The 14,556-nt window shown below is 68.2% G+C and overlaps 1 protein-coding gene across 5 annotated transcripts in view; it reads left to right on the top strand.

Annotated features, from left to right (window-relative positions):
* The window catches only part of LOC118675360, a 20,262-nt gene extending 5,706 nt beyond the window's left edge, over positions 1 to 14,556 (top strand). Inside the window, exons 1-8 of one of the 5 annotated variants that reach the window (XR_004973875.1) lie at positions 4,169 to 5,433; positions 5,622 to 5,858; positions 8,578 to 8,674; positions 8,900 to 9,120; positions 9,588 to 9,732; positions 11,903 to 12,066; positions 13,288 to 13,485; positions 13,887 to 14,556. Coding sequence is in view for 1 of the 5 variants with exons in the window: in XM_036347978.1 (XP_036203871.1) it covers positions 5,346 to 5,433; positions 5,622 to 5,858; positions 8,578 to 8,674; positions 8,900 to 9,120; positions 9,588 to 9,732; positions 11,903 to 11,969 (855 nt within the window). In the remaining 4 variants the exon portion in view is untranslated. Of the gene's footprint in view, positions 1 to 4,168; positions 5,434 to 5,621; positions 5,859 to 8,577; positions 8,675 to 8,899; positions 9,121 to 9,535; positions 9,733 to 11,902; positions 12,274 to 13,287; positions 13,486 to 13,841 lie in introns of those variants that run through there. The other 4 variants (XR_004973876.1, XM_036347978.1, XR_004973877.1 and 1 more) reach the window with 4 other exon arrangements.

Here is a 14,556-nt window from a genome sequence, read left to right as displayed (position 1 = left end):
AGAGTCAAGTCATTCTGGGTCACACTCCCAGGGAGCCGCTCCGATGGGCCCTGGGGGTCTCCAGAGGGGCCGTGTGTGACCACAGGCCCAGATGGCCTAGGCACATCAGCGCAGGTCCCAGAGGCGGCTCCCGCTGACTCCCAGGCCGGGCACTGGACTTGACAGAGAAAGCAGAGTGGCCGGGAGGCTGGCGCCGGGACACCACACACACATGGGAAGCGGAGTCCTGCACCTCTGGGCAGTGAGCACTGCCCCCCAGGAAGCCCCATTCCCAGCCGCCCTGGGCACTCCGTCTGCACCCGGGTCTTGGCTCATACTGTTCCCCTCCTCACCGCCTCCTGGAAGCCCCCAGGCTTTCTCCACCGCCCCGTGCTCCCAGGCTTGCTCTCCACTCCTCTGCGTGGAGCAGTGGCCCTTGTGACACAGCCCCTGGGGGCCATGCCCAGAATCACCCACAGCTGAGGCCGGGCCAGCTGGGGCGCAGAGCCTGTGTGCAGGCCCCGTGGGCACAGCCTGGGGAGGGGGGGCAGCGGTCGAGGAAACGGGTTCCGGTTGCCTTTTGATGCGCCGGGAAAGGCCCGCGCTCGTTTGCATCGCTTCACGCTTCACGCTCTTCGAGTTTCCGCTGTTCCCTGGAGGCCCGGCCAGGCCCGGGCGGCCCTGAGCTCTGACCGCACAAGGACCTTGACCTCTGACCTCTGCTGGCAGCTTGGCTGCGGCAGGGCTGTGTGAGCGGGCACAGGGTGCTCTGGTGGGTCAGGGTGTGCCGGCCCTGCACACCGGGAAGGACAGAAGGGACTCAGTGAGGAACAGAAGTGGCAAAGCCACTGGAACAGCAGCGTGAGCAGGGACAGGGACCAGACGGAATTCTAGAATCCCACCCCCCAGAGGGGAGGGGAGCAGCGTCCATGGGGGGCGGGGGGCGGGGAGCTCCTCCCAGGCGTCACACTAACCCTGATGTCGGAGGCGGGAGCCGCCTGGGCTCCTGCCAGGCTCCCGTCACTGTCACCTCAGCCAGGTCCGGAGGACCAGGCAGGGATCCCCGAGCGCCCAGAAGGGCAGTGGCTGCCAGTCTGGGCGTCAGAGCCCGCCCTCCTTCCAGAGACCGACCAAGGAGACTGGGGACGGTCAGAGCTCTGGGGGCGCCCCGTCTGGCGGATCGCCCTATGGCCGCCGCATGGCGCAGGGCGGGCGCCGGCTCCAGTCCCGAGCGCTCTGCCTGGAGCATCGTGGGGAGGTCAGCCAGGGCGCCCCTCAGTGTCCGCTCTGACCCCCGCACCCCATGCTCCCGGGAGAGCACTGCGGCCAGACCTTTAACGACCAGACCTTTAAGGGAGAAGGAAACTTCCCGCTCCCGAGCCGGTGCAGGCGTGCCCGGGCTTTGGCCGCGGCCCCCCCCCCCCCGCCCCCTGCGAGTGCCTGGCTGCCGTCTGGCTGCGGCTCCGCTAACCCGGCCCTCGGAGCAGGACCTCCGTCCCAGTACTTCCCACGGCATCGCTGCGTCTGTGATTAAACGGATGGAAATGCTGACAAGACCCGGCCTGTGCCGCACCGGCTCCCTCCCCCGAAAGCCGCGCACCCTCCGCTCTCACCGGGCTGAGGCGAGCCGCCCGGCCCATGCTAGCGCGTGTGGAACTTTCCACCCCTCGCACCCCGAATGTGTGCCGGAGGCCCCGGCCCCCCAGGCGTGTGTCTGCAGGAGCGAGGCTGAGCCAGGGCGCTCTGCCTGCCCCCACCTGCAGACAGCGCCGCTGGGACAGTGAGGACGGGTATCCAGGCCGGTGGCGTCTCTGGGGTGCCCCCCCCCAGGCTCCTCAGAGCTGCTCACAAATAGGCAAGAGGCCCACGGGGTGCATTTATGTTAATTGATTTCAGAGAGGAAGGGAGAAGGAGAGAGAGAGAGAGAGAGAGAGAGAGAGAGAGAGAGAGAGAGAGAGAGAGAAACATCCATGATGAGAGAGAATCATGGACCGGCTGCCTCCTGCACACCCCGCACTGGGGATCAAGCCCGCAACCCAGGCATGTGCCCTGACCAGGAATCGAACCCTGACCTCCTGGTTCCTAGGTCGACACTCAGCCCCTGAGCCACGCCGCTGGGCACCATGGATCTTATCTAACACCAGGAAATGGGCCTGGGCCTGCCCTGCCTCTCGGGGCGCCGGGGGCTGGGATGAAGGTGGGCGCTCTGTGATCGCATGGGCGAGGGAGGCTCACGGGGGACGGCGGGTGTGGGGCTGCTCCCCCTCCTCCGTGAGCACGGCTCCGGAGCCCCAGCCTTCCCACCCCTGCCTGCTGCCCCAGAGCTGCCCCAGGAGTCACCCTGACGTCCTCCACCCACCCGTCCCTCTGTCCATCCGTCTGTCCATCTGGCAGAGGTGAGTCAGGACACGGGGGCCGGTGGCCTGGCGGTGCCCTCTTCGCTGGGGGCAGAGAGAGTGGGCCCTGGAGGAGCCTTCGATGGTGATGAGGGTGAAGGGCGCGGGAGGGTGAGGTGGGGGTCGATTGCCTCTGCAGGGGGGAGTTCACAGCAGCTCAGAGATCTGGGGGCCGGGGGTCTGGAGGAGGGGACTGCAGGTGGAGGAGGGAGGGCAGGGCTGGGAGAGCTCTGCAGGTGGTGAGAGTGGGGTCCCCGCTTCGGTCGTTTGCTCCCCAATTCAGGGCTCTGGGGTGACAGGCAGGTGAGGGCGCTCTGCCCTTCAGCAAGCCCCTCCCGGGCCCTCCCAGGGGCTGGAGACGCAGCCCCCACGCCCCCCCTTTATCCCTGTGACCTCAACACAAAGAGGCCAGCAATGGAGGGGGCAGGCGGGGCGCTCGGCCAGTGGCTCCGAGGTGACCCTCGAGGGAAAAGATGCCGCCGCAGGACCGGGTGGGGCTGGGAGGGCTCCTGGTGAGCCAGATGTGGGGTTCAGGAAGGGGGTCAAGAACAGCGCCAAGGGAAGACAGAGGGGTCTCCCTCGCTGAGCCAGACGTGCCAGGGCAGGCGGGTGCTCGCCTGGACGGGAGGTGGAGGTCCCAGCAGACATCCAGGCTGCCGGGTGGGGTCGGTGCTGGGACTTTGGGGCAGCGGCCAGTGGATGGGGTGACCCCTCGCCCTCAGAAGCCGGTGCTGGTGCTGCTTTCTGAAGAGGCAGCCCTCCCCGCCCCCCAGAGCCTGAGCTCCACGCACAAGGTTGGGGAGGGGAAGCCCACTCCCACCCTCAGTCACTCCAGCTCGGCTCTGTCCCGTCCTGGCCACAGACCCGCCCCCTTTCTGCCCTCACAGTGTCCTACCCCTCAGCAGTGACACCCCCCGCTCCCGGCCCAGCCCCTCTCCAGCGGCCCAGCCTGGCCCTCTCGTCACCGGTGTGACGTCCCTTCCCCACTTGTCTCCTTTCGGGGGCCCGGGGGCACGGCCGGCTGCTCTCCTCTCGGTCACTCTCCCTCCATGCTGCCCCCCAGCCCTGGCCATGCGCCCACTGGGGCTGGCACTCCTCACAGGCCATCCCACAGCCCTCCTGCCGGCAGACACCTGCTGCCCAGTGTCCAAGCGGCCGCTCCGGCCAACGTGGCCCAGACTCCCCGCTCCCCCCGCCGCCCTCCACCTGGAGGCCCCTCCCCATGTCTGGGTGGGCACTGCTCAGGCCCGTCCTGCTCTGCAGGTCATCAGCTTTGGACACCCCTCCCTCACCCGCCCCCCTGCGACCCGTCTCCCTCCCTCCTGCTCCTGCCCCTGCCCGCTGCTCCTGGTCCCCGAGATGGCTGAGCCTGAAGGCTTGCCCCTCCCTCCTCATCCTCTGCTTGCTCCCCCTCTGATCAAATGTCGGCTCCCTTCACCGGGTCACCTCACCCTCACACCCACCCTCCGCTAATTCCGCCGGCGCCTTTGCTCTGGGCACCCGGGCTCCCACCTGGTCCCAGGGCCGCGTCCCTCCCGGTGGCTCCCAGCTCTGCGCTGCCCCCCTGTGGTCAGCTCTCAGACTGCAGCAGGGGTTCTTCCAGATCCTGTCCCTCCTCCCTCGCAGGCCCTTGTATGCAGTAGGCGCTTAGTCAATACTTCCTGGCTTTTCCCGCCTGGGGCCCTCCTGCCGAGGCTACACAGGGAGCGAGTGCAGCTCCCCCTCAGGGTGGCTGTGCAGGAGCCCCCTTACCCCCCCCCCGTCCCCCCGTCTCTCCCCTCCGTCCCCCCCGTCCCCCGGGGAAACACCCCGTGTGCTCTCAGTGACAACAGGGTGACCAACATTTTTCTGAATCCAACCTATTTCTTCAGTATCTTGGAGTTTGAGGTGGAACACCACTTCCTCCCTGGGACAGGTGCACACAGCCTGTCTCCCTCTGGGACGGAAACAGGAGAGGCCCCACCCCCACCCAGCCCAGCCACCGCCCAGGCCCGCAGGCATCAGAGCTGCTGGGGCGTCAGAGCTGCAGGGGGGCGTCAGAGCTGCCGGGGCGTCAGAGCTGCGGGGGGCGTCAGAGCTGCCGGGGCACCCGGGAGGACACGGTGGCCATTGCTGGTCCCCAAACACGGGGATGGCGGCAGGATGGGCTCCGGCGGCTCCTTTGCCCGCGGCTCACACGGGAGGCCACGCTCCAGGGCCAGAGCCCAGTCCCCCCGCCCCCTGCCCGGCCCCACCCGGCCCCACGCAGCCCGGGCTTGGCATTCGCCTGGCTCAGCTGTGACCCCGCTTCATTCGTGGGAAAAGGCTACGCCAGGATCTCCGTGTGCCCGGGGCCTCGGGACCACGGCCCGCGCTGTCTGCCTCCGGCTGGCCGGCGTGAGCGGCTGGGCCCACCTGCTCAGGCGGCAGCGCTGCCTCCCCGGCTCCCAGAGCACCGGCCAGGCCTGCACGTGAGCTCGGTCCCGTGATCTCCCGCCGCCGCCCGTCTCTCCCTGAGGCCGGCAGCAGGCATCTGACCCGCTGACCCTCACCGTGCCAGCCCCCAGCCCGCGAGAAGCGCCCTGCCTGGCGTGAGGTGAGAGGCTCCGGGGAGGATGCTCGTGGTCAGGGAGCCTCCAGCCCACACCGGGGAGAGTGACGACCCCCGGGGACGCTGAGCTCCGGCAGCTGGGGACAGGGCAGGGCCGCTCCGGGACCCTTAACCTGGGATGGAGCCGCCACCCCCAGGCCGAGAAGCCAGAAACCCCTTCGCCAAGAGGCGGCCGCCCAGCGCTGACCAGACACCCACCCGCCTCCTCTCGTGGCTGCGGCCCCGCCCAGCCAGAGGGCCGGGTCCCCAGAGCACCCCCAGGATGGCAGGCACCCGCCTCCATGCCCAGCACCTGCCAGCCTCTGCCCTGGATGGCGCCCCCGCCCAGTGCGCCCCTCTGAGCCCTCCACCCTGGCGAAACCCCCAGGCCCCCGAGAAGGATGGAGACGGGTCCCCGCGAGGTCTGGGGGTGCCCGCGGCACACCTACCGTGACGAGCTGCTGCACCGAGTCGCTGACGTACAGCATGGTGGGCGCGGGGCTCTGCACACGCGGGGGAGCTGGCGCGCTGCGGGGCGCGGCATGGGTCTGGGCGGCCGGGGGCGCGGGCACAGGGGCGGCCGGGGGAGCGGCTGGCGGCTAGGGGGGCAGCAGCCCGGGGTGCTGCGGGGCGTGTGGGCTGTGGGTTGGCATCTTCTCTCTCTCCATCTCCCTTAGTTCTGTCAACTGCCCGCATCCAACAACAAAACGGCGCCCACCCCTTACTCCTCATGACTATTCATCGGCCCAGGCAGGCCTCGGCTTGCCCACTGCTGAGCTGGACCGCACCACGGAGGCCGCAGGAGGGGCGGCGCCGGGCCAGCGCCGGGCTCATAATGAAGCCACACCTGCTCCCTCTGAGATGCCGCCCACCGGGGGCCCTGAGGGGCACGAGCTGCACCCCTGAGCACAAGGGTAGGCAGGGCCGGGGCACCCCAGAGGGAAGAGATGGTGCCATGGCCCTGGCGCCCTGGGCGGAGCCATCTCCCTCCTACCCGGCAACGTGCTGGTCCCCCGGGGCCACCCCACAGGGGAGCCGGTGAAGGCATGAGCAGCCGCGTGGCACAGGCGGCGACTGAGTGAGAGGAGCCGGAGCTACGCACTCCGGGCTGCCGGCTGCCGCTGGCCTGGCGCCCTGACCCCGGGGGCCCTGCCCCTCACAGCGAGCCAGCTGTGGGGCCCTCAGCGCGGACAGCGCCCACACAGCGCTGCCCAGCGGGGACTCGAGATGGTCACCACCACCCCCTCCTGGAGTCTCAGTTGCCGCTGTAATTGACCACCTTTGGCACAAGGCTGCCCGGGCGTAGGGGCGGGTCCTCGCTGGGGTCAGGCAGGGCATCTGTGAGGGCCGCAGTCCCAGGGCAGTGGCCTGCGACCTCAGGCTTCCAAGCCCAACAAGAGTTAAGAACCTGCAAGCTGTTGGAGAGACGGGGAGACCCTGTCCTCAGCTCGGCCTCCTCCAGTCCGTCGGCTGGAAGACTGAGCCAGGCAGGGGCTGAGCCGGGCGCGGCCCCCAGGCGCTCTGCGAGTCCCTTTGGCCATGGCTGCTAGCTCCCAACACACAGGTCTGCACCGCCCATAGGACAATCCAGGAAAACAGAGGTTGGTGGGGTAGACAGGCCCCGGGAAGGGGTCCCCCGGGGCCCAGGTGAGGAGCCCTGGCTGGAGGCGGCCGCTGAGAGCCATCCTAGCCCAGAGGCCCGCGGGCGAGAGGGTCAGGGCAGGGAGCCCTTCAAAGCCACCTGGAGGGCCCGGCGCCGCTGCGGTTCCTGTGGGATGGGGCTGGGCAGACACGCTGCAGGGAGACAGACGGGGCTGGAGAGGAGGCGAGGCCCTGGCTCGAACCCGCCTCCGCAGAGGGCACTGTGCAGAGCTGGGCAAACCCCAGACCCCTCAGAGCCGGAGTCCTCGCCGGTCCAGAGAGCAGTGGTCGGCAAAGAGCGTCAGCCAGGACTCAGCACAGGGGGAGGTTGGGGAGGGCTGGGGGGCTGCAGGGGGGATGGGGGGGCCGGAAGGATGGCCTCCTCTGAACGTGCAGAAAGGAGACACAAAAGGAAGAAGGGTTTGAGGGGAAAGATGCCGGAATGGGCCCAGGGTGGGAGGGTGCAGGAAAGGGGGAGCCACAGGTCTCAGCGAGGCCCCCACCGCCCAGGCAGTGCTTCCTCCTGGGCTCCGGGGCAGCTGGGGCCTCAGGGCCCTGGGCTGGCCCCCCGGCGGCCTTGGCCTCTCTGTGCTCAGGGCTCAGGCCTGCTCCCCCCGAGCGCCCTGGATGGGACGCTGCCCAGCGGGAGGGTCAGCAGGTCAGAAAGGCCACCTCTCTCCAGCCCTGGCGGCGGGTCCAGAGCAGCAGGGCTGCACCCCTGGCGAGGGCCTGAGCACCTGCCTGTCCCCACGGCTCCCCCAGCAGCGCCCACGGCTCCACCAGAGGGGCACCCACGGCTCCACCAGCAGCGCCCATGGCTCTCCGGAGGGGCACCCACGGCTCCACCAGCGGCGCCCACGGCTCCCCAGAGGGGCACCCACGGCTCCCCAGAGGGGCACCCACGGCTCCACCAGCGGCGCCCACGGCTCCCCAGAGGGGCGCCCACAGCTCCACCAGAGGGGCACCCACGGCTCCACCAGAGGGGCACCCACGGCTCCCCAGAGGGGCACCCACGGCTCCACCAGAGGGGCACCCACGGCTCCACCATCGGTGCCCACGGCTCCCCGGAGGGGCACCCACGGCTCCACCATCGGTGCCCACGGCTCCCCGGAGGGGCACCCACGGCTCCACCAGCGGCGCCCACGGCTCCCCAGAGGGGCACCCACGGCTCCCCGGAGGGGCACCCACGGCTCCCCAGCGGCGCCCCCTCCTGCGCATTTCTCCCAAGTCCTGGCCACGGGACCGGGCGGGGAGCGGGGCCTCCATCCCCAGGAGCCGCCTCCTGTCTCGGTCCCCAGCACCTGCTTCCTCGGGGCCTCCCGCGGCCCCTGCAGTTTCCATTCTTACTCATGGGGCTCCCCCCACTTGCCGCGTCCTCAGGACTCCCGGTGAGGTCTGGCCACATGGCAGCGGCTCTGTGAGGAGGCCCGGCCAGGGCTCAGCCTGGTGGCCCAGGGGCCGGGCAGGGCTCACTGCTGGGGGCGGGGGCTGGAGAGGGTGGCAGAGAGCTGAGCCCACCTCCTGCCCCAGCCCCACCCCTGCCTCAGGCTGCAGACCCTCCCTGTGGAGGGGTCCCTTCCCTCCCTCTGCCCCCGTCCCTGCTGGGGACCAGCTGAGCAATGCCCCTCCCCCGACAGGAACGCAGCCCCAGAGCTGGCAGCTTGCTGTTGGCACCTGAGGGGAGGTGGGCGGGCCCCTGCTGGCTGCAGCCCCCCCACACCCACGGTGGGCCACCTGCCCACGGCAGCTGTCGCCAGAAAAAAGCGGCAGGAGAGGCGGGAAGGGGCGCGGGAGGGGCACGCTGACTCTGGGGCTGCAGGGGAGGGGGACCTGCTGAGCACCGTGGCTCCCCTTTCCCACACCTCCAGAGCTGGGAAGGAACCTGCCCAGTTCTCCAGTGTGGGGGCGGGGGAGTGGGGGTGGGAGGGGGGCGGCATGGAGGCCCAAGGCCCCCAAACTACAGAAGGCACCAACATCCTCTCTGCCCCCCAGGACTGGGCCTGCCTAAGCCTGCACCTCTTGCTAAGCGAGTCCCACAATTGGGGGACCCAGAGCACCCCACCCAGGCACCTGGACACGGTGGGCAGAGGTCCGTGGGCAAAGCAGTCCGGCTGGGCGCTGCGGCCGGCTACCCATGCTGCTGAGCCTCTGACGTGACACCTGGGCTGTGGGGCGGGGGAGGGCGAGGGGTGCCAAGCTCACCAAGTCCCACGAGGGGGCTGGGCAGGGGTCAGGGGCAGGCGCAGGGGGTGGCCAGCGGGTTCCAGGTGATCCCTGTCCGACTTTTACTAAGTGGGGTGTTGCTCCCCCGCAGATTGGCCCAGCGGTTCCCTGACGTGGGAAGCCCACCCTCTTCGCTCCGGGCTGGGACAGGCGTGTCCTCCCCGTGTCCTCCCCATGCCCTCCCCGCCCCAGGCCGGACACGCTCAGCAGCTCAGCAGTGGGGGCACCGCTGGAACCTAGAGTGGCCCCTCCGCCTCCATCGCGGGCCCTCCCAGCTCCGGGCTGTGGGTCTCCCGGCCTCTGCCCTCGGGGGTGAGCAGTGGCTGGTGGGGCGGCTCCCACAATTCCGGAGACGGACTTCCTAGGAGGCTGCCCTCAGGCCCCGCTCCCTAAGACAGGCGGCAGCTCCCGTCCCCCCACAGAGGGGCCGTTCGCCCTTTGATTGTAATGCCAGTGCCTGGCGTCAAGCCTGTGACCGAGGAGCGCCCATTTAGACCCCGTCCCCGGTAGACACGGGCCAGCTGCACCGCAGCCGGGCCAGGCCGCCCCCCGGGGCCCCTCCCCACAGCCCTGGCCCCCTGGAGGGCTGCCCGCTGGGTGACCCTGCTTTTCCCTCCCCGCCTTTCAAATAAACCAATAGAGTGAACCCCTGAACCTGAGGCCATACCCCCCCCCCGACACCCCTCTCCCCCTGACTCCCCCTCCCCCCCTGACTCCCCCTCCCCAGGCGAGCCGCGTGCCCTCCAGGACCAGTGAGAAATAAACCGAATTCTTCCCAGCTCCCTGCTGGCGGTCACCACGTCATCACAAGACCCGTCATCACAAGACCCGAGGGCCAGGCCGGCCCGCAGCAACACTGGCTCCTGAAGCGGCAATGTCTGCGGGTCTCGCTGCAGCCGACGGCATCCCTACCAAGGAGCCCAGGTGGGTCCCAACACAGGGCCCTGTGTCCAGGAATGGGGGGACCCTCTGCCCTGGGGAGCAGCTGGCAGCACAGAGAGCGACCCCAAGAGTGGGGACACCACGTCCCCCTCTCATCCTGCTCTGGGCCACACCAGGCCACCCGTGGGCAGCGTCTGCCTCGGCCCCACCCCCTGGCCTGCCCGCCCCAGCAGCTGCCATCTGCGAGTCCCTGAGGGCCAGCGGGTCCATGCCAGCCCCGCAGCGAGGCCCACAGAGGACGCGGGGACCCTGACCCCCACCCCACCCCCCCTCCCCTTCTCCCCCCTCTCCCCCAACCCCCGCACCCTTGCTCCTTCACCCAACGCCCAGGTGCCACAGGCGGGTGTGTTGCCGGGAGGGGTCCCCACTTGGAAGAGGCGGCTGTAGGGAGGGGGCCAGTCCCGGCCTCCGGACTTCCCAGCGCTGCCTCCCTCCTGGGCCCTGGCCCTGGGTCCAAGACAGATGCTCAGCTGGCCTCAGGGAGGCCAGCAGCCCGGACAGCTGCGGCCCCGGGCTTCCCTCAGGCACTGAGCAAAGTGTCCTCGACGGGCCCCACCCGAGGGAGCCCCGGGCAGCAGCCTGTGGGCAGGACGGAGCTGACCCGGGTCCAGTGCTTTCCCAAGGAAGCAGCCTCGGGGGAGACTCAGGATGGTACCGTGGGGCCTCCCCGGGCCAGGGGTCACCTGCTTGCCGCCCACCTGGCAACGGGTGGCTGGAGACAAGGCCACCACCTGCTGCTACAGCTCTGCCTTCCTGCCAACAGCAATGCCCAGCTGGCGGGACCTCAGTCCCTGCAGCCAGCGGGGTGTGGCCCAATGGCCCCTGCAGCCCCAGCCACGCCCCTCCCTCAACCTCCCCCACAACTCAGTCCTGTGTGGGAGGAGTGCCGGGAGCCGGTCCATCCTTACTGTTTCAAGGGACCTGGCATATATGGCATACTGTTCTTAATATGTTTGCTCACCTTCTTGGCACTATGTGTTTTAACCAAGGTCTCTGAGAAAGGTTGTTTCCCCAGGTAGGGATTTTCCCCTGAAGTTAGGGAGGGAATAAAACCCCTTAACTGAGTGCCAGGCGGGTAATTAATCACTTTAACTACGAACAATCATGCTTAAGCTACATAATCTTTACTCCCTGGAATGGAGATAAGAAATGACCTAACCTTTGGAATAGAGATTGATAGGATTGGAATCAACTGGTATAAATACAGATGTAACAAGACAACAGGACTCAGAACCTACACACAGAACCTACACACAGAACCTACACACAGAACCTAGACACAGAAACTAGACAGAACCTAGCGAGAGAACATGGCAAAAGATCCTGGACAGAAACTGGCAACAGAACCTAGAGGCAGAACCTAGAGACAGAACCTGGCTACAGAACCTGGATAGAACATGGCAAGAGAACCTGACTAGAACCTGGTGACTGAACCTGGCTGGAGAACCTAGCGAGGGAACATGGCTACAGAACCTGGCTGGAGAACCTGGAGAACCTGGCTGGAGAACCTAGCAAGGCAACATGGACACAGAACCTGGCTGGAGATCCTGACCAGAACTTGGCTAGAGATCCTGGCTAGGCTGCTGATCAACTGAACGCTGCCTCTGTGTCCTTCCTTCTTCGCTAACTCCGTCCACACCTTTGGGGACCCCTGGACCTGCTGGGGTTGGACCCCAGCAGAGGAGCCCACGTCACCTCATTCCATCTGACCCTCAGGGGGTACCAGGGGCCCAGGCAGAGCAGAGGCAGAGGGGTGGCTCGGGGGTGGGCACATGACCACGTGCAGACCAATGAGAGGCAGGCCCGTGGGACTCAGGACCCAGAGGGGTCCTCCCCGTGGAGAGGGGGGTGCTGGTAGAGCCTGTACTTCCCCCATGAGAGGAGGCTGCCTGAGAGCAAAGCCACTGTCGGGAAAGCAGGGCAAGAGAGGCACCTGTTTAAACACCTGGATTCAGTCATACCTGACTCACACCTGCCCCTGATCCATCCATACCTGAGCCCACACCTGCCCCTGATCCAGCCATAGCTGAGTTCACACCTGTCCCTGGCATCTCTACAGGAGGGTTATGTGAGCTGATACATTTTCTGTTTTGCCCCTGAAATGCCCTGACAACCCCACAGAGCATGCAGAGAGCCTGTTTGCTGTCCGCAGGCTCCCAGGACAGGACAGTCCACACTCACTGCCCACCCTCTGCTGGCGGCCACCCCACTCACCATGACGGACGAGGCGGCCATGCCTGGCAGGTGGAAGTCCATGCCGGCCTCTGTGCCACACGCCCCCTCGCTGCTGCCCTGGCTCGCCTGGGGCAGGTCAAAGTAGGTGCTGTCGGGTCTGACCCCCTCGCTGCTGCCCTGGCTCGCCTGGGGCAGGTCAAAGTAGGTGCTGTGGGGCCTGGGGACAGAAAGCAGCGCTGTCAGCCCGACTGCCCAGGCCCAGCTCGGGACCAGCCCAGGCTTGGGGGGGTGGGGAGCCTAATTCTCCTGCTCCCCCCCCCACCCCTGTGAGTCCCAGGGACTCATGCCCGCAGCCTCCCCTCCCCCTCCTGCCTCCTCCCCTCCCCCTCCCGCCTCCTCCCCTCCCCCTCCCGCCTCCTCCCCTCCCCCTCCTGCCTCCTCCCCTCCCATGCTGTGAACACGGAGGAGGGAGGGTCACAGTGGGCTCTGTCCCCGGGGCCGCCCCTGGCCCCGACCCCTCTGAAAGCTGGTCAGACGGAAGTGCTCGTACTTTAGAGCTGGGTCCCCAGGAGCAGGCCCAGCAGCACCCCAGCCCGCCAGCCGGGGGGTGGGGGGGGCAGGAAATACTCACAGCGAGTTCCACAGGTTCTGGAAGGTGGTTCCCTCGTCGGGGGCGGTGGGCCCGGACATCTTCCCTCTGCAGCAGGAAGGGTGGCAGTGAGCTGGGGGAGGCCCCTGCGTGCTCCCCTCCCCCATTCCGTGAGTGGGCAGGAGGCCTGCCTGGCAGACCTGCAGGCCCCGCTTCACCCCGGCTGGGGGAGGCCCCGGGCCGCGAGGCCTTTTCAGAGCCGCCACCTGTGCCGGGGGGGGGGGGGGGGGGGGGGGGGGGGGGGGCGGCGACAGCGAGCCCGGCTCCGCGGCCCTTCGGGAGCGGGGTTCGGGCCTCACGCACCTGTCTCCACGGCCCCCGAGGGAGACCCTGCTGGGGGTGATGATGAACTTGCCTCCAGGTTGAGCCCGGGGTCTGGAGCCGGGCTGGGGGCTCCCGGAGACCCTGGATGTGGGGCCGCCCCTCGAGGGACACGTGCAGGGCCCAGGGGGGTGGGGGCCTGGGTCCTGACCAGTGCCCCTCCCGAGAGCCTCCATGCCCAGGAGGGAGAGGCGGGGGCCAGGTGGGCTCTGCTGGCTCTGGCCCCACGGTGGGGGAGGGGCAGGACCCACTTCCACAGCCTGAGGTGGCATCTCCAGGTCCCTGGCGCAGCAGCTACAGCCTGGCAGTGCCCGAGCGGGCAGGCCCGGACCTGCCCGGAGCCACCGGGAGAGGAACAGACCCCCGAACCCTGTCACTGTGTCCCCACGCAGGCTCGCCCCCAGGACTGCCACGTGCTGGGCAGCGAGTCCCAGGACCAGGGGCACAGCCCTGAGCTCACCCCGGGACCAGGCAGGGCACGGGGCAGGGAGGCCTGGGGACTAAGATGGGCTCGGTGAGGACAGCCGGCCTGGGACACGCAGCTCAGAAAGTGCCGGCCACAAGCTCACTCTGCTGCAGGCTCAGAGAGGGTGAGTGGCCTGCGGGGGTCACACAGCACAGCTGGAGCGCAGGAGCGGCCACGGGGTTTCTCGGGGTTGGAGATGAACTCAGCCGTGTCCACCCCCCAAGCCAACAACCCTTCAGCTCACCACCCACAGGGTTTTGACAAGGAGCTGGCAGCACTGGCACACCTCCTGCTGGCAGGTGGTCCCTGTGCTGGACTGAGCTGACCTGGATCCAGGGGGGCTGAGTGGGGGGCAGGGAGCGGGCCACCGGGTGGTCCAGATTGGGGGGGCTTGGGAGGCTGGACAGCAGCGCCTATTCCCCAGGACGGCCCTTTTGGGGTGCACAGGAATTAGTCAGCACAGCCTCCGGGTGTGGGCAGGGTGTGCCCACAGGAGACCTGACTGGCCCGGACCCTCTGGTCCAGCCCCTGCATCTTGCCAATGGACCCTCTAAGTCCAGAGACGGAAAACAACTTAGGGAACGTCACACAGCGCGTGGACCCCGCATCCCACCTCCCATCCCGGTCCCACTGTTCAGAATAAGCCGGAACAGCCCAAGCGTGCACCAGCCGACGGGTGGGTCACCAGGTTGCGGCGGGTCCACACTGCGGACGATTGCTCGGCCACGAAGGGGGACAAAGCGCCCACACCCGCCGCACGGCCGGTGCTGCTCAGCGAGAGGAGCCGGACACCCACGGCCGCCTGGCCTGGCCTCCGCCGACCGGAGTGTCCAGGGCGGGCACAGCCGCGGGCACGGGAGGGGCTGGGGACAGAGAGATGGGGAGTGACTGCTCGTGGGCATGGGGTCTCCTGTGGGCTGATGAGAATGTTCTGGAACTGGACCGAGGTGGTGGCCACACAGCACGGTGAAGGTGCTGCATGTCACTGACGGGGTCACCCGAAAAGGGTTCATGTCAGATGATGTGACTTCCAGCACAGGAAAAACACGCTTTTAATTTTAAACAGCGAGAGCCTGGGGCTGGGCCGGCGGGGCTCAGTGGGTGAGCTTCGACCTACGGACCAGGAGGTCAGGGTTTGATTCCCGGTCGGGGCACTGCCTGGGTTGGGAGCTTGATCCCCAGTGTGGGGCGTGCA

Source organism: Myotis myotis, unplaced genomic scaffold, assembly GCF_014108235.1.
Source record: "Myotis myotis isolate mMyoMyo1 unplaced genomic scaffold, mMyoMyo1.p scaffold_m19_p_2, whole genome shotgun sequence".
Taxonomy (NCBI): Eukaryota; Metazoa; Chordata; class Mammalia; order Chiroptera; family Vespertilionidae; genus Myotis; species Myotis myotis.
Note: the sequence above shows the minus strand (reverse complement) of the source record. Positions and strands in the feature narration are given on the sequence as shown.